Source organism: Eleginops maclovinus, chromosome 3 (assembly GCF_036324505.1).
Source record: "Eleginops maclovinus isolate JMC-PN-2008 ecotype Puerto Natales chromosome 3, JC_Emac_rtc_rv5, whole genome shotgun sequence".
NCBI classification, from domain to species: domain Eukaryota; kingdom Metazoa; phylum Chordata; class Actinopteri; order Perciformes; family Eleginopidae; genus Eleginops; species Eleginops maclovinus.
In genome coordinates, this window is record NC_086351.1 from 26,674,673 (window position 1) to 26,698,291 (window position 23,619).

The 23,619-nt window shown below is 46.9% G+C and overlaps 1 protein-coding gene across 6 annotated transcripts in view; it reads right to left on the reverse strand.

Moving 5' to 3' along the window:
- The window catches only part of LOC134861661 (intermembrane lipid transfer protein VPS13B-like), a 325,581-nt gene that overhangs the window by 53,911 nt on the left and 248,051 nt on the right, over window positions 1–23,619 (reverse strand). For all 6 annotated transcript variants that reach the window (XM_063879045.1, XM_063879048.1, XM_063879049.1 and 3 more), the window contains exons 42-46: window positions 18,171–18,367; window positions 16,434–16,615; window positions 15,312–15,532; window positions 15,079–15,210; window positions 7,953–8,114 (exon numbers count right to left, since the gene is read on the reverse strand). In XM_063879045.1, the coding sequence (XP_063735115.1) occupies window positions 7,953–8,114; window positions 15,079–15,210; window positions 15,312–15,532; window positions 16,434–16,615; window positions 18,171–18,367 (894 nt within the window). The remainder of the gene's footprint in view (window positions 1–7,952; window positions 8,115–15,078; window positions 15,211–15,311; window positions 15,533–16,433; window positions 16,616–18,170; window positions 18,368–23,619) is intronic.

A 23,619-nucleotide genomic window follows, 5' to 3' on the forward strand; every position in this document is an offset into this window, starting at 1 on the left:
AATAAAAAATAGTTGGCATGTACTAATCTATACTTCCTTTATACTTCGCTCGTGAATCATAAACAGAGAGAAATGGGGGAGGTGGGAGGGATAGCTAGATAGCGAGCAGACACATTTTTGGCTCCCTTGCACTCTTACAGTTCTCTGGGCCGATATGTGAGTGTGAAAAGCACGGCTCATCTCTTGCCCTTGCTTCCTATTCTCCATGTCCTCTTCTTTTCTAGAGTAGGCCTGTACAGTATCCTCTTGACAGCTCTGTGCTACCCTCCTTTTACATTTCTCATATTTCCCTGTCCATCCTGCCTTTGTTCATCTTTCTCACTCCCGCTGTCTTCCTCTCGGGATGATTTCATGAGCAGTGGGTTCTCGGGGGAAGCAAAGAGAGAAAGGGGGACAGATTACATTACAACAGCAAATGAGTAGCTTTGGCTTATGCATGTGTGTGTGTGTGTGTGTGTGTGTGTGTGTGTGTGTGTGTGTGTGTGTGTGTGTGTGTGTGTGTGAGACAGGTCAGCTGGGACACAGACATCACACCATAGCCATGAGGACCGGCTGATGGTCTGCCTTCTTGACAGGCCCCAGGTCTCTCAGACTGGACAAGGCCCTGAACAACAGGGGCAGGGGGGTGGATGTGTGTAGCAGTATGTGTCTATGTTGAATAAAGTGGGAAGGGACCACGCTAGGAGGTAGAGAAACCCCAAGGTGCACTGATGCTACTAATTATAGTTTGGGGGGAAGGAGAACAAGGAGGGCTACATTAAGGGAGGGGGAGTCATGACTTTATGTCCACAGAGGGGACAGAGTCAAACCAGGGCTATCGACAGAGCAATGTGACCATGGATGATTTATGGAAGGTAAAGCAGTATGGACCCTAAAGAGAAGGGACTGGATGGGCCAAAGAACAGCTGGCCGGGTTCAAGCTTCAGGGTTATCTTAAAGCCATGGCCTCAAATGAGAGGACATCATTTACTGGGGTGTGAGTGGGATACTGTGGCAGCCGGGTGTGGTTAGAGCGCCGGCTGCTGGGGTGAGGGGAAAGGCTCGGCCGGAGACCAGACAGCTGATCGGAATCAGGTAATCAGGCATTTAATATAAAGCATGTTTGTAACCTGGTTCTGATCTGTCTTGCAGTAGGCTGGGTCCTGGGAAGACGACACACCCCGTCCTGGCCTTGCCCGTCCTAAAAATACTGCGGAGCTGTCTGTTGTGTGCACATTTCTGGAGGAATAAACGCTGTTGTTTTTGCCCAACCCCGAACGCTTCCGTCTCGTGCCTTTTACCTGAGCCATCCCGCTCACAGTGGCGCCTGAACAGGGACCTGAACCCCTCAGATGACGGAAGGAGAAAGCCCGCTGGGCCAGGCCCTCCAGCGTCTCACCCTCATGCAGGAGAGCACAACTGCCCTGCAATGTCAGCAGAGCGAGGCTCTCCTCGAAATCGCCTCCAGCCAGCGGGAGGACCGTGCTCTCCTGCGGGAGCTGCTGCAGCGTCCGGCCGCCCGGGAGGCCGAGCCGGTGACCAACCCCGCCCGGCCGCCGCAGATTGCCCTCCAGAAGATGTCAGCCGACGACGACCCAGAGGCTTATCTGGACATATTTGAGGGCACTGCGGCGGCGTGCGGGTGGCCGGAGGAGGAGTGGGCTGTGCGGCTTCTTCCCCTGCTGGCCGGGGAAGCGCAGCTAGCCGCCCACAGCCTGCCAGCGTCCGATCGACATGAGTACAAGCAGCTGCGGAGGGCCATCCTGGACCGGCTCTGCAGCACGCCAGAGGGACACCGCCGCCGGTTCAGGGCCCTTCCCTTCGAGGACGCTGGCCGCCCCTTCTCCTACGCGAAGCAGCTCCTCGATGCGGCGAGGCGCTGGCTTCAGCCGGGGATGCGCTCCGCTGAGGAAGTCATGGAGCAGGTGGCACTGGAGCAGTTTGTCGCCGGGCTGCCATCGTCAATGGCGAATTGGGTCCAGTGTCACCGCCCTGCCAGCCTGGAGGCAGCCGTCGTCCTCGCGGAGGACCACCTTTCGCTTCCCCGGCGGAGCATGAAGGAGGAGCCCCGACAACCTGTCGTCCCCGCGGACCGACCCGTTCCAGCCCCGAGGAGGAGGTTCCAGACAGCAGCCGCTGCACCGCTTTCCCCTCAACCCACGACCCGGCCCCTTCCCACCCAAGCCCTACCTCATCTCTCTCTCTCTCTCTCTCCCCAGGATCCAGCCTCCGCCTCTGGTCGTCCGGCACCACGGGGGGCTCCTTAGGCGCCAGGGCAGGAGTGCTGGCGGTGCGGGCAGCCCGGCCACTTCCGGCGGGAGTGTCCCATGATGGAGGTCGGACAGTTGGTCCGGGTTGCGGGACCGCCAGTTGCCTCCCCCGGTTTAGAAGGGACGTACCGTATACCGGTATGTATACAGGGGGGTACCCACCAGGCTCTGATGGACACGGGCTGTAATCAGACGATGATCCATCAGCGCTTGGTTCGGCCGGGGGCATTGGTTGAAGCATCGTGGGTGAAGGTGAGGTGTGTGCATGGGGATATTCACCAGTACCCGGAGGTGACTCTGGAAATATCTTTTAGGGGTAAAAAGCATAGAGTCAGGGCTGGAGTTAGTACTCGCCTCACGCACCCTCTGATCTTGGGAACAAATTGGCCGGGGTTTGCTAAGCTAGCGGGGGCTATGGGGGTGCGTTCACGGGAGTCAGGGAAATGTGAGTGGTGTGCTGTGTTTAGTGGCGAATCGGAAGCGGCTGACGGCGACGAAGGGGGAACAGACACGGAGGGGGCCGGGGAGGTCCCTCTACCACCGGAGGGTGCCGGGGAGGCCCCTCTGCCCCCGCCAGTGTTCCCGGTTGAGGATTTCCCCCTCGAACAGTCTAGGGACGGGACCCTTCAGCACGCTTTCGATCAGGTGGTGAGTATTGATGGCTCCCAGCTACACCCAAACACAGCACTCACACACCCACACTTTGTTGTTATTAGGGACAGGCTGTATCGTGTGAGCCGTGACACACAGACAGGAGAGATCAATACCCAGTTGTTGGTACCACAAAGCCGTCGGGAAGTGATTTTCCAGGCGGCTCATCACAACCCCATGTCAGGTCACCTAGGGTACGATAAGACACTACACTGGATCATGGCCCGATTTTATTGGCCGGGCATTTGCGCGGATGTGAAGCGGTGGTGTGCATCCTGCAGCGAATGTCAGCTGGTTAATCCGCCGGCCACCCCAAAAGCGCCTCTGCGCCCACTCCCATTAATTGAGGTGCCTTTTGAGAGAGTTGGTATGGACCTCATCGGGCCATTAGACCGGAGTGCACGGGGATATCGCTTTGTACTCGTCCTAGTGGATTATGCAACACGATATCCCGAGGCAGTGCCGTTGCGCAATATCTCTGCAAAGAGCGTTGCACAGGCACTGTTTCATATAATCTCCCGAGTCGGGATCCCGAAAGAGATCCTGACTGACCAGGGCACGTCATTTATGTCACGCACACTACGCGAGCTGTATGAACTGTTGGGCGTCCGTTCGATCCGGACTAGTGTTTACCATCCACAGACCGATGGCCTGGTGAAGCGGTTTAACAAAACGCTAAAGAACATGGTTCGTAAGTTCGTTCACGAGGATAGCCGTAATTGGGATAAATGGCTAGACCCTCTGTTGTTTGCAGTGCGGGAGGTGCCTCAGTCCTCCACGGGATTTTCTCCCTTTGAACTGCTGTTTGGCAGGAAGCCACGGGGTGTTTTGGACCTATTTAAAGAAAACTGGGAGGAGGGTCCGAGCACAAGTAAAAACGAAATTCAGTACGTTATGGACCTGCGAGCAAAACTCCATTCACTGGGGCAGTTATCACGGGAGAATTTGCTGCAGGCTCAGGAACGTCAGCAGCGCCTGTACAACAGAGGGTCGAAACTGAGACAATTTTCACCGGGAGATAAAGTACTTGTGTTACTCCCGACTTCTAGCTCCAAATTACTCGCCAAGTGGCAAGGGCCCTTCGTGGTCACACGACGAGTGGGGGACGTAGATTATGAGCTGGTGCGTTCTGACAGGGGGGGAGCAACACAGATCTACCACGTAAACCTCCTTAAAACGTGGAGGGAAGTGGCGTCTGCTTCTCTGGCCACCACGGTGATAGAAAGAGATGAGTTGGGACCGGAGGTCATTATTAACACCGAATTAGCCCCGGTCTGTTGCGGCGACCATCTCTCACCCGGTCAGATGGCAGACGTTGCCGCGTTGCAAGGGCGGTTTGCCGATGTGTTCTCCCCGCTGCCAGGGCGCACCTCTCTCATAAACCACCGCATAGAAACGCCCCCGGGCGTGGCCATTCGTTCACGGCCCTATCGGCTGCCTGAACACAAGAGGAAAATTGTTCAGGCGGAGCTTCAGGCTATGCTAGGATGGGAGTAATAGAAGAGTCCACCAGTGACTGGTGTTGCCCTGTCGTGCTGGTACATAAGCCGGACGGGTCAATCCGGTTCTGTGTGGACTACCGCAGGGTTAACGAGGTGTCCAAATTCGATGCTTATCCAATGCCCCGGGTCGACGAACTCCTGGATCGGCTAGGCACTGCTCGTTTTTATACGACACTGGATTTAACCAAGGGCTACTGGCAGATTCCCCTTTCTCCAGAGTCGAAGGAAAAAACGGCCTTCTCCACTCCGTACGGTTTGTACCAATTTGTCACACTTCCTTTCGGGTTGTTCGGGGCTCCAGCCACCTTCCAACGGCTCATGGACCGAGTGCTGCGTCCCCACTCTGCATATGCTGCTGCTTACTTGGATGATGTCATCATCCACAGTGAGACATGGGAGCAGCATATGCAGCAGGTGGGGGCAGTGCTCGAGTCCCTGAGGCAGGCGGGGCTCACGGCCAACCCAAAGAAGTGTGCGGTTGGGCGGAGGGAGGTACGGTATCTGGGGTACCACTTGGGCAGCGGGCAGGTGCGGCCACAGATATAGAAAACTGCCGCCATTTCTGCCTGTCCGGTGCCCAAGACGAAAAAAGAGGTCAGGAGGTTCGTAGGGCTGGCCGGTTACTACAGGCGGTTCATCCCCGCCTTTTCGGAGCTGACCAGCCCTCTGACCAACCTGACCCGAAAGGGTGCTTCAGATCCGGTCCAGTGGACGGAGCAATGTCAGCTGGCGTTTGAGAGGGTTAAGAAAGCCCTCTGTGGAAAGCCGCTTCTGTTCACCCCTAACTTCTCTCTACCTTTTGTTTTGCAGACCGACGCCTCGAACAGTGGGGTGGGGGCCGTTTTGTCCCAGCAGGTAGAGGGGGTCGACCGCCCCGTACTGCACATTAGCCGTAAGCTGGCTCAGAGGGAGGTGAACTACAGTACGGTGGAAAAGGAGTGCCTCGCCATACGGTGGGCGGTCGGTGCCCTGCGTTACTACCTCCTGGGGCGCCCTTTCACCCTCTATTCGGACCATGCCCCGCTCCAGTGGCTCCACCGCATGAAGGATGCCAACGCCCGGATCACTCGTTGGTATCTGGCGTTACAGCCGTTTAACTTCAAGGTGATCCACAGGCTGGGTAACCGGATGGTCGTGGCTGATTTCCTCTCCCGCTCGGCGGAGGGGGGGGGGGAGTCAGCTGTCGGCCGGCGGGATCCCGGCCTGAGTCGGGCGGTGGGGGTATGTGGCAGCCCGGTGTGGTTAGAGCGCCGGCTGCTGGGGTGAGGGGAGTGGCTCGGCCGGAGACCAGACAGCTGATCGGAATCAGGTAATCAGGCATTTAATATAAAGCATGTTGGTAACCTGGTTCTGATCTGTCTTGCAGTAGGCTGGGTCCTGGGAAGACGACACACCCCGTCCTGGCCTTGCCCGTCCTAAAAATACCGCGGAGCTGGCTGTTATGTGCACATTTCTGGAGGAATAAACGCTGTTGTTTTTGCCCAACCCCGAACGCTTCCGTCTCGTGCCTTTTACCTGAGCCTTCCCGCTCACAGATACAAAGGACACATTTGACTTCTAGCAATTCCAAGACAGGACAGGATAGCCAGGCAAAGACCAGGGCTATTGAGCTCAGTCAGTGTGTTGTAAACACCAGAACACAAGGAGGCACTGGTACGGGATGACGAAAAGGACAAGGAAGCTGTGAGCTGCTGTTGAAGAATCTTTTTTTTTTTAATTGTCCAAGAGACATCCAAAGCAGTATAGAGAGCCAAGACTTTCCAGGTCTTCTGATGTCATCGAGCTGATGGAGGTGAAGCATCAGGAATAAAGAAAGTTGGACTGAGTCCTCTTCAAGGGAGTATTGGACAGCTATGTTCTCTAAACCGGGGTTGACGGTGTGTGGGCCCTCGTCTGGTGGGTCCCTATAGTGCACGGCAGGAAAAGACAGTGTCCTACACACAACATTAGTATATCACCAGCTTGATTGAGCTAATTGCACTGCGGCTCCCACGCTGAAGAGTGTTTACTCATGTTCTTGGAAGGGTTGTAGCATTACGCTGTTTGGATGCAATGTTACTTGTTTAACATGCTTATTCAAGCTGAATTAGGGAGAATTTGGAAATAATGAGTGGAGCGCAGGATAGCACCTTAGGTCGGTATTATAAATGACAAATAGGCGAGAGGTCAGGGGTTAAGGCCAAGGTTTCCGGGTTGAGGTGGAGAGCAGGCTCACAGATGGAAAGAGGAAAGATGGGAAAGTAAGGAGGTCTAGGGCTCGATGGCTTGTGATGATCAGAGTTGTTTTAGACACTGCAAAGCATTATGGGACTTAAGAAAAACAGCACAACCACTTAAGACTCAAGAAACTTGATTTGTACGAGCTACAAAAACACACTTGCAGGACCATTAAAGAAATACAACCCCTTTTCTTATCAGGACCACTATTGTTATAACCCCAACATATAATTAGGAGTGTGTGCTGCATTGGCAGGCATTTTATCACATCAGGCTTAATAAGTTAGCTGAGTGTTTCTGGCAAAGCTGCACTATTTCCTATTTATCTAGTTTCACAAATCATGTTCATCTTGAGAACACATTTTTCATATACCACAAACACATGATGGAATAATACATGACAGAACCGTCCAGGAATCACATTCCTTATCTATGATGACATATGGCCCATTCGGACAATCTTTCTTCCAAAACTTGCCAGAAAATACAGAGGTAATTTTGAATCACTGCTAAAAATTAGATGTTGTATTCGCTGTGCATCACTGCCACACTCCAAGTGTGTGTGTGTGTGTGTGTGTGTGTGTGTGTGTGTGTGTGTGTGTTTGCGTGTGTGTGTGTGTGTGTGTATGTGTGAGCTAGAGTGATGTAAGAGCGCAGATTAACCATGGTTGATGATAAATACAACTTGACTCACTGAGAGCAATTATGGCCATGTCTTTTCTCAAGCTTGACTTTCTCACACTCACCATGGAACACATGGGGGTCATGAAACATGTGCACACCAAACACACACACACAGACACATAGACACACACACACAGACACATAGACACACACACACACTCACACACACACACATATGCCACAGATCATCAGCCCACCCTCCACTCAACCTCAAAACCACAAAGGGTTAAATATAATCAATCTTCTCTAACAATGCTGTCAGGGTACTGTCTCAGAGTGCTGACAGATAAACAGATAGTGACTGCTGCACGCTGAGGATGGTGTGTGTGTGTGTGTGTGTGTATCAAACTCTATGTGCTACTGGACACAATGTATATGTTGAAGTCAACATGTATGGATTATAAACAAAAGTATTTAAGCCTTTCTTCATGCACATGTATCCACCTTATGTTATTATCGTCTGTGTATTATATTTTAAGTGTCCTTGAAAAGCTAAATGAAACGTTTCAGTGTGTACTGCCTGTGCTACTCCTTTACAATGTAAAGAATGTACATGTGTATTTATGATGTCGATGCACATGTATGAATATTTACTGGTGTGTGTGTGTGTGTGTGTGTGTGTGTGTGTGTGTGTGTGTGTGTGTGTTACCTGAGGGGACTTGTGGGATCTCCAGCTGTACTGGTGGCTGTGGAGGCTGGCCAGCAGCACATTCTCATCCGTGTCCACCTGGCCGAAGCGGAGCGTCTCGTGGGTGTCGTTACAGATCACATAGTGACTGTACACCAGCTCCTCAGCCTGTGGGTTCCCTTTCTAAGAGGAAAAACAGGAGTGTATTGGATGGATGTGTGGAGAGGAGGAGGAAGAAGAAGGGAGACATGAGAAAAAGAGTGCACAAATACTTACAGGTGCGTATATTTATGGTGGGAGTATAATGCACAGTATATGTGAAGTTTGAGTTTGAGCACAGTTGCAGGTGTCATCAATGCATGTAATCTCAATCTTAAAAATACAGCTATCAGTCAGTAGGAAAAGGAGTCGAGTGATTTCACCTGTGGGAGCACAACCTCAGAGGCAGAATGAATCATTTCACAGCCTGACAGTTATCAAGGCTGAAACAGCTTACACTAGGTCTCCAAATCTTCCCCTCGACCCCACATCAAACCTCCAGCAGGCCTCTCTCTTCACCAATTATACACTTTTCACATCGTTTTTCAAGCAGCTAGATTTTTGTCTTGAGATAAACGGGATTCAGTTCAAATGACAACTTTGCATGAGCATGGTTTTTCCTCACATTTCCTCAAAGCGGAAAGAATAATACGGTGGAAGCTGGCCCACCCACAGCAATGGGTCAATGAAAAAGCCTCACAGAAAACTGCAGACATGCGAGGGGTACAGGGATGCTTTCCACTCATACGTCACCTTGCAAGCAAGAGTGAGGAGCTCACTTGCCTGCTATTGAAAACACTGCTTTGACAGGGAAAGGGAACGTGTGTCAGGTACACAATTTCAAAACAGCACATAGTTTGCATGTGAGTTGGATAGCGTGGGTGCATTTGTATGTTTAAGTTTGACTTGAGCTTCTTCCAAAGGCTCTCAGGGCCTGGTGGGGTCTCTCCTGCACACCCCTCCCTGACTTTTGACACACGTGATTGTGGTTCAGACAGCTTCTCAATAACTACTCCACTATCCTCATACCTGCAAACTAGTCACCTTTCGGCGAAATTCGCCGTTTTCAACTCAAAATATGTCATTGACGTGAATCGTGTAGATCCGAAGAGTTTTTTTTTAAGGGGGGGGGGGGGTGCTGACCGACCAACCATACACTGTATAACGGACTGTATAATGAGCAAGAAACAAGTTTGCTATCTTCACAGTAAATAAAATCTTTGTTCAAATGACTCGCGTTCCACGACCACCGACCAATCATAAGCAAGATAAACCACAGCGCGCGTTTTTACCCATCGGTCCCTCTTGGAGTGGAGTGCTCAGTCGTCAGCGAGTGGTTCTTCTGGACAATTTTCGGGATACGTTACAGATACAAGTTTTGAGGTAAGTCTAGTAGCAGCTAATCTGGCAAAAACATTGTATGCTGTATCATTCTAACGTTGCTGAAGTAAAATTATGTTAGCCAAATAAAGTGTATTAACATGCTTAAGCTTATCAGCTTGTTAGGTTGCTAGCTAACCTCAGTGAATTGTGTTAAAGTTAGCCTAGCTAGACCCGTTCTACGTCACCTCGTTCAATGCGAACAGAATGCGTTTGTGAAGGCTGATCTCCACAGCATCCGTCCTGTTATCTGATATTACTGGGGGCTGTCATTGTGGTCAGATCTGAGAGGGATGAAAACGAACACGTAATGAACAAATACATATCCGTGTGGTTTAGTGAATAGCTAGTAGTGGTGCAACGGATGATCCGTGATCCGTTCGGATCAATTATTTCGGTTTCGCATTCATCAACTTTTTAGTAGCTACGAAAAGTTTGGAGTTACGAACAAAATCTACAAACGCTGGCGACCGTGTGTAGAGTTAGTTTACAGTAAGCACATATAACGCTTCACTGTTGGAAATGACAGTATTCATATTGCGCTGTGTTATGTACACAAGACGCAGATGCCTTTGAAACACGCGATCTAAAAACGAAAACATATTTTATATGTTGTAACAATTGTTGGTAATTGGCAGGTTTAAGATCCAGATTAGGTTCATGGTTGTGAATTATCTATGTAAATCGACTCTACAGATTACACGTTCATTCTACATGTTGAATGATGATAGCGTAATACAAATATAGGCTATACATACAATGACAAAACTGCCGTGGGCTATATGTTATCCGTATCCTTTGTTAAAGTTAATGTTCAATAGCTCTATGCCAATGGGAACAACAGAACGTGCGCATTACATATGGACCAATGCACGTTCATTACGGCCGTGGACCGATAAACAATCAGTACCGTACGCACACCAACCGGCATGTGCGTGTTTAACACCGTGTTTAACACCTTGTTTAACACTGGCGTTACCGCCGCTTAACTTAAATAATGAAGAACTGCTTTTAATTACGACTTGGCCGAGATCTTAACGTGCTGTTCATGCGTTTCCCATGAATAGCCTACTACTATAACTCGGAGCGGAGCAGGATATAATGCGCATGCGCGGCGTTGCTAGGCAACGTGTACAAAGGCTGGGGGGGGGGGGTGGGGGGGGGTTTAGTTTGTCACCTTTTTCAGCTCTTCTGAGTTTGCAGGTATGTATCCTAACATAGAGGAACCCCGGCCTACTTTATACTTTTAAATAGCAGGGGGTTGATGGTTAAAAGAGGCTGGCATTGAAAGCTCAGAGTTTGACTGCCAAGCACGTTCGGGGTTCGGGGTTCGGGGGTTGTTGATGCTATTACAGACGGATGGGAAAGTTTACACCATTAAAAAGAACACTTGGTGAAAGATTTGAGAGTGTGGTAGACGGAGCAAAATATAGACAGGACAGCTGCGACAGTGGGTTCAAATCCATTTCCAGTTTTATAGTGCAACACTATCTGTGCAGCCTTTCGAATCTGACACTGCGATTTACAAACTTCCTGCTGCCATCTTAAGATGCCGTTGTTAAGTCCGCTCTTTGATGGTATCGTCTTTCCGCTCTGATTCATGAGGCAACATGATACACACATCAGAAAAGCTTCCTGCAGTAATCATAATCACTCCCCGTCTGTCCAAGACTTTAAGTGGACAAATATTAAGACAGAGATATTTAAACAGTCAACACGTCTTCCTTGTTAAAGAGCTTAAGATGACAGCCTGTCCTTCAGACACAGTCCTACCAGGAATCAAAGGATCCATTTCACTAATCCAGCCAGACTCTATTACTTACATTTTCACAGAGCCTAGCCCAGATCTGCGTGGTAGAGTGGCACATATATAAAGGACAAGGTACAGTAAAATGTCTGGAAAACCAATTGTAAATAATGACACCCACTCAAAGAAAAACTCATGAAACAAGACACTGCGGAGAAGATAATTAAACCTCCAAAAGGGACACAATAAAACAATAATCACATCTACAATCACCTATGTGTTCTGCTTTAGATGACCTTGGGCCACACATCTGCTACAAACAGGAACCTGATCTCTCTATCACTTTCTTTCCGGTTGCAAAGGAACATGGGACACATGGGGGGAAAACAGGAGGAAAATTCCTGTTGTCTCAATTGCACATATAACAGTCTGTGAAAGTTCTGTGAGAAAGCAGAGTGTGTAAATACTACTGGGCTTTTGTGTGGCTTTCCACTAAAGTCACTTCCCTGGGGTTAGGGGCTGGGGGAGAGAAGATGGGAAGTGGGGCTAGGGACTGAGCACTGAAAAAGGAGACATGAGGCCTGAGGTTAGAGTGGTGGGGGGCTGAGGTTGGGGCCATATGGGGCTACAGAGCAAGAGGCACATGAAAATAAAGAGTAATAAATAGGCCCTGGCCTATTTATTACAATTGGTTTGTGGAATTCTGCTTAGGGATTTTGGCAGCTGACAACTTGATTTTTAACTGATCCATCTTTGTTTTTGGTACAAGAACTTACATTTATTTCTGTATTAATTTGGCAGTTGGACAGTTCACAGCTTCTTAGCGGAACCAGAGTTAGCTACAATATGAGCTGACTCACATCTGTAGTCCCTAGGCTGGAAACATGACATCTCAGTTTGAAAAAGCAGCCATATTAGAACACAAAAACAGTACATATTCACGATACAACAACTACATCCGCGACCACATACCAACTACATAAAGACATCAGCACATGAACATGACCACATTAAAGCAGCATGACAGTAACCACAAGGTTTCCCAACATTCAAACACAGAAAGTGTTTGCGTTCATGTGAGATGGATACACAATTCATTCGATTTTAGCCTCATTTATTAGTTGAAAACCAGTAAGGCTGTAGCACTCACAACTTATTGAGCACCACGTTTGTTGCTCTTATTATTATTGCAACAAACATTTGGATATCTTGGTTGGTCGGTGCTGTATCTGCTGGATGTCCTGTTTGTCCTCTCATTATCTGAGTGCAGTTATATGAACTCTTTATATAGGAAGATGTTAAATCGATGATGATTTTGTACACAAAAAGCATCAACATAACACACACAACTGTTGTCCGCTGGGCTTTTGTCCGGTGCAGTGGCTGGTTGTAGTGTGCAGTGAAGCAAATATAGTTTTTCCAGCTTGTGATACAGTATGCGGTGTGTGTTACACACCATTGAGTGTATGCAGATTCAGCATGGCTAAGGGTAACTGGCTTTTGGGGAGTTTAATCATTATGACAACACCTATACCTCGCTCAATCATCTGTTTTACTTAAAATGGGCTCAATAACAAAACCCACATCATGTCGCATTGAAAAAGACTTCAATGGAGAATTTGAGATCATACATTCACTAGAAATGTTGCTGCCTGGGAACAACTGGGAGATGAGCATCTTGCTAACGAACACTATGATAGGAGACTTATATCCGCTCACACCTGCACAGACCAACAATACGAGTGTTGTCAGAATTGTCAGCGAAGACTTGATTGGAAGTTAATGCTGAAGACAAGCACTGCATCAGAGATAAGGGAGAGGAGGGGCGCTGCTTGCCTTGGAACAGACTGCGTATCATAATAGATATATTCTTCACATCTGTACTCATGACTGCCAGCAAGACCTTCGTGATGCTATCATGAGCAGTCCATGTTACCATAACAACAACAACAACTGAATATCAAAACATATATTAGCTATATGAGAATAGATTATAACCATATAAGAAGACTGTCTTGTATTTCTATTTGTAGCTATGCATCTGGAAGTTGTCCAGCTGCTTTGGTAGTGGTGGTCTGGTACAACCATGTCTGGGTTGTGAGGTTTCACTTGTGTGGTAGTGGAGGAATCTTCTCCACAGTTCCATGCTGACCCTGCAGGCCACAACACAACGGGCCTGCCTGGCAGCCTTGACACCAGGAAACATGAAAATCACTGAAACAATTACACGTTAGGTTACATCCTTCTGCTGCGGAAGGACAAACCTGTTAATATTTCCAACTGCTTCTGATTACGTTTTCAATTAGGATCAAGTTTTTCTGTGCATGAAAATGTGTGCGTGCGTGTGCATGGAACGTAAGCCTCTGTCACATCAAACATACATTTGAGCTTAACACGGTGGGTCTATACTTTAGCCCCTATAGTGCATCTCACCACCAGACATATTGTGCTTAATCGCACCCATACAATGTTTTCTCACCACGTACAAGATTTGGTTTGAGTGAAAACCCCAAAAAGGAAAACAATATCGCACAATCTAAGTGTCCACAACTTTACCTGAGGTAAACCAAATACTTCAGAAGAGTGTTTTCTTAAAAAAAAGAAAAGAAAAAAGAAAGAATTCAGCCTTTCATACTTGACCTCTCTGTACCCCTTGTGTTCAGAAAAGTGGTAAAGGCTGGAGGCAGTTAAAAGGATCTGTACAAGTTACAAGGCTGTTGCTGTTTAGACCAATCAAGACAATACAAGAAGCTTAATCATTTTATGAATCAATCCCGTACCAGTGACTGTGTACGAGTGATGGCTATTCTGTGTGAGTGTGTGCGAGCAGTACATGCCTCTATTTTGGGTCTCATAGCACTGGGCAAAAATGGCATTGAAAAAGCCAAACATATCACCCACCCAGTATCAGAAAAACCTGGCAAAAAATCAGAAGACCAAATATTATCCTAGGTAATTGTGCTTGGCATGTTGTGGATACCAACATATCCAAAACAGTCCAGTAAACTGCAATATGACCTTTCATTACAACAACACCAATGCTTCAAAGTCTTATTTATGGCGAATTTAACCGGCAGAAATATGGAACATTTTCTAGCTTGCCCTACATGATGCAATAATGAAGCCAATGGATGATTATGAGCGAATGTGCAACTCAGTGGGTCAGCTTTGAGGAGTCAATGATGCCACTGAGTAAAAACAAAGGTATTAAACTGCCAGCCAGAATAATCATTTTAAAGTAGGTTTCTTATACAGCTTGTTTAATTTTATTTTCCACAGGTAAAAGACCACAGCTGTTCCTAGAAAAACACAATTTATTATTTCTTTCACATGGCAGTGAGAGTGTGTATGCATGTAAAAGCATGAGAGTACCTCATGTCTCCAGAGGCCAGCATATGAGTCAGCACAGCCACAGCTGAGCGGCCATGATAGGGCATACAAAGCCAGAGAGGCCAGGGTGTGTGTATGTGTGTGCATTAGAGAAGTGGGTGGAGGATCAGGGCCAGATGAAATCTTGGCAGGTGTCACCACTCAAGTTTTACCGTGTTTTTACGGGCATCACTTCACACAGCAGTATCCTGGCTACCAGAGGCAGTGCTGAGAGCTGAGAACTGAGAGATGACGAGGACCGTAGGACGGACGAGAAGCCCGGCAAAAGACACACTGTAACCTGTTAGTCAGAGCCTCCAGCAAAGGGCAGTTCCATCCTGCACATGTTATTACCACTGGCGTACAACCAAAACCATTCTCATGGAATCCAGCTTGTTTGTTTAGCTTATTCTCAATTTTATCCATGTTACAATTTTGGGAAGTCTTCAAAAGGCAGAAAAAAAGATAGAAAGGAGAAAGAGAAATCAATGATAGAATTGCAAGAGCATTTATGGCCAGGTATTTGTGGAAGAGGAGAGGGGGGGATTTAAAAAAAGAAAGAGGGACCTTGTGTTTGAATATAAAGAATATATAAAGGTTGATCTCTGCTACCTGTTGCCAGCTCTGCAGGGCGGTGTCCACAGTGTGGATGGCATACTGGCTGATATTGAGGAACACCGGATCCACAAAAACATTCACATCCAGTGTGGTGTCCTGTGGGCAGTATTTGGCGGCAGCCTGGCCCTGGAAAACACAAGAAATTCAATTATACACAACTCCTGACCAATGCTTTGATTTGTGTGTGTGTCTAGTTATACAAACTAGCATAACTGTCTGAGCTCTACCTGTAGGACAACCGGCTGGAGGAGCTGAAGGTGTGTGAGGTTTCTGTACTCCAGCAGCTTGCAGTCTAGCTGGCTGGAGAAGCTGAACTCCTGACAGTGACGTGGTCCGTTGCTCCACTGGCGGAGGAAAACCCGTGGCTCCCGAGCACCAGTCACCATGAACTCTTGCTCCTGAGGTAACTTCCTGTCTGGCAGGAAGGGACGAAGTTGTCGGGATGGAACTGGAGCAGTGTGACAGAGAAACTGGATTGAGAGACATGTTTGATAGTACAAGGGACAACCTTGCTGTGGGTGTAGCAGATCAATGGCAGTGAATCAACGTGTTCAAGCTGACACTAATGATGTTGAGTGTAGGGCTGAACGATTAATTGCATTTGCGATAATATCGCGATATGACAAAACGAGATTTTCCAACCGCAAAGGCTGCGATTTGACTGGTCACGTGATCTGGTCACGTGACTTGCGAGCGAGCCGAGCGGAGCCGAGCAGGCAGGGAAAGAAGTCAACACTGCGCTTGAACCTGTTGCACAATGGCCTCAGGCTCGTCAGAAGAGTGCACGGCTGGAAGTTTGGTACCAAAGAGGGGCGGCACGTCAGTCGTGTGGAATTATTTTGGCTTTAAAAAGGAAGATGCTGCGCTACGTCAGGTATTGTGCAGAACGTGCCTCGCTACTGTTGCTACCTCACGAGGTTCACGATTGTAATCATGATTGATTTATTGCTTGTGTTTGTTGAAAAATACATGAGAAGAGGACCTTGAAAAAATAATCGCATATTAAATCGCAATTGATATATTGAGGAAAAAAATCGCAATTAGATTATTTTCCAAAATTGTTCAGCCCTAGTTGAATGTAATGTAGGTAACACACTTCACTACTCAACTCCAATCAGAAGCATTCTATATAGACCATGTGCCCTTACACTACCCACTCATAATAAAGATCTCACACTGTACATCTGGACCCTACCAGTAATCTGATTATATTCTTGGTAACCTACATTTGCATATATATCGTATCTACTTAGCATTTACACCCTCGGGTATCTTTGACTTTGATCTTCCCACTTCCAATTTCCCTTCAATCTTATCTACAACTGTGACTGGGTTTTTTTCTGTCTTACCTGTGCCCAGCTGTTCCAGATGGTGGCAGAAGTGAACGTCCAGCTGTGCTAGTTGAAGGGACACACCCAGGGATGGGACAAACCAGGGTGCAAAGCAGGAGTCCACACGGGTGCAGGCTGCCAAGGCAATGGGAGAAACCAACTGATCGCAGGGCATCTGGGAGCCGCTCTCACTGTCCAGACTGAAGGAAGAGCAGACAGTCACACCCTCAACCATAAACAGTGAATGGTATTTCTGACTGGGAGAAAACAACCAAGTGAGCACTGAAAACACTACAAGAGCAAAGAAAACATGTATTAATAATGTAAAGAAAGCATGTGAATACATTCTGTGATTATAAAATGATTTAATAGGAAAATCATCATGGAGAATATAAGGAACATATGACCATGATTTCACAGTTCAAAGGAGAACATTTTTTTTTTTTTCATCAAACGTTGCATTATAAAATAAAACCCTGAGCCAAGCTATGGAATATTGACCACACAAATTAAACTCGCTAATTAAAATAATATGATTTCTTAGAATGCTTTTGTCTCTTGCCCGGTGAGTTACGAATTGTGTGACATCCTGGTCAGAAATGTACAATGAGATAAATGCTACAATTATTCAGAGTATAATATGGAGCGGGCCTCCCCGCTGTCCGTCCCAGGCTGTGAGTTAAGGTCCATTATTACTGCTGCAGTTTCCAGGAGAACCTCTCTGTGGACATTAATTGCATGTCATGGTTGATGATGTTGAATGGAGGGTAATTGAAGTGAATGACCATTTGCTCTGTAATTTGCTGCTACCATGATCCACCATAAAAACTCCAGCAGGAAACGCTCAAGACCTGAAGAACGCTGGTGCAGCAGAGTGCTCCTTAAAAAGATAAGCATCATATGTTGACAATTTTCATTACTTCCAGTTGGCAGGGCCGCCAAGTCATTTTTTTTCTGGTGGAAACTAAAGGAAGGCAGATGAAACGAGCGAGTAAAGAAAAGGGAATCAATTTTGATCTAAAAAGACAAATAATTTAAACATAAAGGAAATGTAGTGTTTGGGCTATGATTGTAATGAAACACAGATGTATATTTGCTTTACACTGTATCTGGTACTGTACACTTTTTTCCTCAGTTTCTTCCCCTACATGTTTTCTTATTCCTCCCTTTTTAGCTCGCTAAGCCACACAGAATGTGGGCTTGGCAAAACTCTTTCACTGGAAGTTCCTTTAATTCAAAAAGGGGTGGGGGCGGGGGTTATAAAAAAAGAGGAAATTAAGATGAGAAAGAAATGAAAAGAATACAGACGCAAATGAAAAAAGGGTGAAGCACAGAATATTTAATGGCATGACATGACATGAGAGAGAGGAGAAGAGGAGGCAGGGAGAAGGGAGTAGAAGGTGTTTCAGTCCAACCTATCCCAACCCAGCCCAACCCAGACTGAGGATCTTATGAGCCAAACTAAAGGGGGCTTCACCCCTCTTGCTTCCCGTGAGCTTCCACACAATTAGATACACTCAAGGTAAGCAGGAAGGAATCCGGATGGGCCCTGACAGGCACTTGGTGTGCTGGGAAATCTCATTAGGCCGATCTGAACGCCTTCCAAGCCCGCTCCCTGCTCTGCACACCAGATGTGGGGCGAGGGACACATTGCTAGCTCTTTGTGCTCAGTGGCCTGGGTGCACACTTTTTCATACACAAGCATGCAGAAAACACTGAAGCACAGAGAAACAGAACAGGATGAATCCTCCCCACCTCTGCTCATCTCCTCCCTCTCCATTACTGTTGAGCACTATCCTCCACAGGTCTGAGGCCACCAGCTCCTTCTGCTGCTCCGTCAGGCTGAGGCTGGGCAGCTGCAGCTGGCAGGCCTGGCTCTCTGAGAGGCTGAACTCCCGGTACGGAACAAAGGCCTGCTGGAGCTCGTCCCAGAATTCTAGGCTGCATGGTACCTGGAATGAAAGACACAGTGAACAACTTACACGTGACCCCCAAATATGTATATAATTTATTTGTGAATGCATTCTTTTCCTCCTTATTCGTAGCATTAGTATTACACAATCAACAATGTGACTGTCGAGGATCCGTAAGGTTTTTTCATTTGCTGTGAAAACAGAGTTAGACTGCTGGACACAGATATGTTCTCCTCAAGAGAGCCCGGAAGAAATGTCATGGTAGGGCTTACTTTATGAGGACACAAAGACATGCGAAGGGATCGGCCCCAACGGCAAATTGGGGTCAGAGGCATTCATTGTAAATTGAAATATAATATACAGTATGTAATAATAATATATGGGTGGTGGGGTTGCATTTTGGGGTTTCCCTGAAAATAAATGTTCTACTGAAACACTAAGCTTAGTTTTCCACCATGTGATCAGATGGAATTCTTTGAAAACAGTTGACTTAATATTTGCATACTGTATGTCCTCACTTAATCTCCAATGGTTTCTTACTATACTATCCCTCAAATGTTCATCATGTTAACCCGAGGGTCCGGTCTAAGTGTAACCCTAATTATTCATCAGCAGCAGGATTACTGTAAGGCTTCGTTATTGAACAACAGGTACTCGTTTAGTCCTATGGATCCTCCAGTTACACACACAGCATTTAGCAGCTGCAGTCGTCTGCTAATCATTAAGCATCAAGTTTAGGCAGCCTTTGAAGACGCAGGAAATCCCCATCTTGGAGAAGGAATGAGCAAGTGACTTTTTACTTGTCTCACTTCACACAAACCAATGTTGAGTTTCTCATACAGTTGGAAAAAAGAGACAGCTCTTTGACTGGAGACCACCAATGCAGCGAGGCGACAATTCATTGTAGTAGCAAGATGGCGCCGAGGATGGCTGCCGTGTCTCGAGCTCCTCACCAACTTTGATCACAGACGGCGACGAGACGGCGTACAGAGAGGAGGTCAGAGCCCTGACATCTTGGTGCCAGGACAACAACCTCCATCTCAACGTCAGCAAAACAAAGGAGCTGATTGTGGACTACAGGAAGAGGCAGAGAGAGGCACACACACCCATCACCATCGACGGGACTCCTGTGGAGAGAGTCAGCAGCTTCAGGTTCCTCGGGGTAAACATCAGTGAGGACCTGACATGGACACATCACACCAGGGTCATATCCAAGACTGCTCGACAGCGGCTCTTCTTCCTCCGCAGGCTGCGGAAGTTCAACATGGACTCCAGGATACTCTGCAACTTCTACAGGTGCACCATCGAGAGTATCCTGACTGGCTGCATCACCGCCTGGTATGGCAGTTGCACCGCCCTCAACCGTAAGACTCTACAGAGGGTGGTGAAAACTGCTCAGCACATCACCAGGACGGAGCTGCCATCCATGGAGGACCTCTACACCCAGCGGTGTAGGAAGAAGGCCGGTAGGATATTAAAGGACCCCCATCACCCCAGCAACAATCTGTTCTGTCTGCTGCCGTCTGGCAGACGGTACCGCAGCATCCGGACCAAGACCACCAGACTCAGAGACAGTTTTATACTACAGGCTATAAGACTACTGAACTCCTGAGCTGTGTGAATGTCTACTCACATCTGTTTATAGTACACACATACATATATATATATATTATACACATCTGCCATACATATCTGTTTATAGTACACACATATATATATATATATATTATACATATCTGCCATATACATCTGTTATACGTAATATATGCATCTGTCCATACCTCCTCATTCAACAGTGTAAAGTATTTAAATACTTTCAATGTATTCCACATATGTATATATTTCACATCCTTAAATCTATATTGTTGTTATTGTAAATATTCTTCTCTCTTTTTTCACTATTTTATTTATGTTATTTGCACCATGTATGTGGAGTTGTTGGAGGAGCACGCGACATAAGATTTTCATTGCCAACATATACGTTGTATCTGCTGTGCATATGACAAATAAAACCTTGAAACCTTGAAACCTTGAAACCTTGACAATTCATCACCAACGCCGGACCACAGCATAACTAAACACCGGGCAACTGTAAGCTACACTGAGGCCATTAGCATTGAACTCCTGGAGCTGTTTTTCACGCTGAATAACAATCAGCTGTGTGAGTGTTCACACATTGTGTGACGACTGCCGAGCTCCATTCACTCCTTTCCTTTTGTGCCAAAATTAGCATAAATGTGTCTGGTGCTCCTGTGTGAACTGAACCAGGTTCTCAGGTCCCCCCCCCCCCCCCCAACCACCTGCACATCAGCCGCTGATGGATCAGAGGTGGCAGGAACTTTTAGCTTCACACCTTAAGGATGCCTGGGAGGAAGTGTGTGTGTGTGTGTGTGTGTGTGTGTGTGTGTGTGTGTGTGTGTGTGTGTGTGTGTGTGTGTGTGTGTGTGTGTGTGTGTGTGTGTGTGTGTGTGTGTGTGTGTGTGTGTGTGTGTGTGTGTGTGTGACAACCCAATTGGTGACCAGGAATTCTAAGCTCCCTGGATACCAACCTCACTCACAAGTTGGTGTGTGTGTCTGTGCAGGGCTTTGTGTGTGTGGCTGTGCTGTAAAGGGGTGAGAGCATTAGGTAACTGTAGCTGACATCATGTAAGACGTGCCACACAGGTTTTCCTGGAATAGGCTTCTCATAATTGTACCTGACAGACTGGTGCACCCGCAACCCCGACGCTGAGCCACCGGAGCGGAAACTCACTGAATCTCCGCAGAGAATTCCCACAACTGCGTTGCCAAAACACAGAGGGTGTTTTTTTTTACCTGTGATATTCTATACAGATGACGGCATAGAGAAATGAATATGTGAGGTACATATATGGTACAGTGGAATACATTTGCATGGTTGAATTTGCGTCATCTTGTAGCGATGGCCCTGGAGGAGATGGAATCAATAACAAGCTCCAAAATGTTGTAGGGGTGATGGGAAAAAAAAGAAAAGGAAAAACTAAACAGAAATAGATTTGAGCTATGTTGAGTTGTGTCTCTAGAAATTGCTTTTTGGAAGAGAAAGCACCTATTTACATTTCCAAGAGGAAGACGTATGTATAATTGTATGTATGAAAGACAATATGCATGTATACACAGGTGTGCGTATGTATGTGAGCGCATGCTACAGTCGAGGCAGTGTTGGTTTCCGCTGCCTGATTGCGTGTGTACCTTATCTGATAAACAACATGTAACCCTGAATAGCTGGCATTCCCTCGGCTGGAAGGATTCAATCTGTGTTTTGCTTAAGCACCAGTCAAGTATGCCTTCACAGCAAAATATCTTAAATGTTATTTAGTTTTTGAGTCAAAGTTCAACTTGAGAGTAGTTATTATTGTTTCAATAATGCGAATATTTACAAATATATTTAATCCAGAACTGTTGGTGGCATTTTGCATATATAGTACATATCTGATTTCCATTTCTGATACCCGCACATGCTGCTGCCAAAACACTGAATATTATTCTGCAGGGAGGTGCTTTTGTGAGACTGATTGACCAATAACAGTTTCTTTAAAATGTTGAGTCACCAAAGCAAATATACACAACATACAGAAATCATTTCAATTTCCGGGTGTGATGATTGCTGGAGTTTGTCTCTGCAACTGAAGACTCCCGGAGCCCCTCTGAGGCCCCGGCTGCTGCCATTACTTTTATTAACAATATCAACACTGCTATTAGGTCTTCTGTTATTTCACTGATGCCTATAAGTCTAAAAATTCCACTGCTAGCTACCTCTTATCGGTCGGCAGACAAATTGAATTGACATCGGCTTGAGCAAATGTTTACTTAGGAGATGTAATGAAAATTGTTCCGAAAATGACTCCTGCTATGCTGTCTCAGGTGGGCTCATATAGGTTAACATTAATCAGTGTGGAAAATCAGGAATAAGCCCATGCTGAGATCTTCACGCTTGGCTTTTTTTTTTCTTTCGTTGGGCCAAACTTTTTAAAACGAGGGACTGAAGTTTTGGTGAATGAGGTGTAGAAACTGCAGATCAAATTAACCACATGGACAGTCTCTTATTTGTGTAGTGTGTTAGCTGTGACTAACGCGGGTCTGCTTTTGCACTGTCCCGCTATAATAATAGTTATCTTGGCAAAAATACAATCTTTCTCTTTCTGGTTCAACGGGTCGCTGTACAGAGAACTATCTACAGACTCTCCACAGTTTCTTACTCATTCCATTTTCTTTTACTAACTGGAAAAAAAACGTGCATCATTAAAAAAGGCAGAGGAAGTGAAGCTGATGGACCTGTGTTTCTCATAAAAACAATGACAAAAAACAACAGCTGCAGCAGCGGTTTGGACTGGAGGTTGCTGGTTCATCTCAGGCCATGGAGCTTTTATGATATGGGTCGCAGGCCAGCAGGGCCCTGATGGCAGTGCAGAGCCCTGCTGACACATGAAAGGCCATCCCACAGTGCCATGCACGAAAGCAACAGCAGGGGAGCAGATGGGGCCATGTTGATGATGTTTGTCTGAGCCTTTTTCTGCAGCTGCCTAAACAGCGAGCACATGATCAATTTTTTACATTTGCATATTGAGAAAAGCTAGTATTAATAAAACTGTGTGAAGATGAACAGAACAGAGGACTTTTGTCCACTATATGCTCAGCTCTAGTTTAGCTCTCCTCTTTAACACACTGTATCTCCTCATGCTGCTCCCTGAGCGGGGGTCAGGCTGAATCACAGCTCCTGTGTTTACTCCCTGTTTCTCAGGCTTCACAACCCCACAGAGAGGCAAAGGAGGGGCAGACGAGTGAGAGGGATGGAAAAAGATCAGTAAGGGCACCTGCTTATGATTCAGAGAAATGGACCACATTGCAGTGAGAAGGTGAGAATGAGTCACCTTCCTCTCCCCCTCTTTTCCTTCATCACTTTAGGTTCCCTTTACAGGCGGGAACCTGTTGATGCTCCATCATGGATCTGTCGTTTGTAAGCTGCCCCCCCAATCACTCTGACATAGTTCCCCTTTCTACTGTATGTGAAAACAGCTCGGGCAGCAGTTTGACTGTGAGTAATGGTAGAAGGCTTGAATTCCCCCTCTGAGATACTGGAACCAGTTGGGAAACCACAACTATTTAAATGCAGGAAATCTTGATTTTATAAAATGTTAATATGATCTGCTCTTGGGACAAGGGGCAGCTTTACTCGGAGAAAGAACCCCCCCCCCACACACACAACCCCAGCTTCATCTTTTCAGCAGGGTGGAGACACAGAGAAAACTAAAGGAGGAAGGGGAAGTGTGACA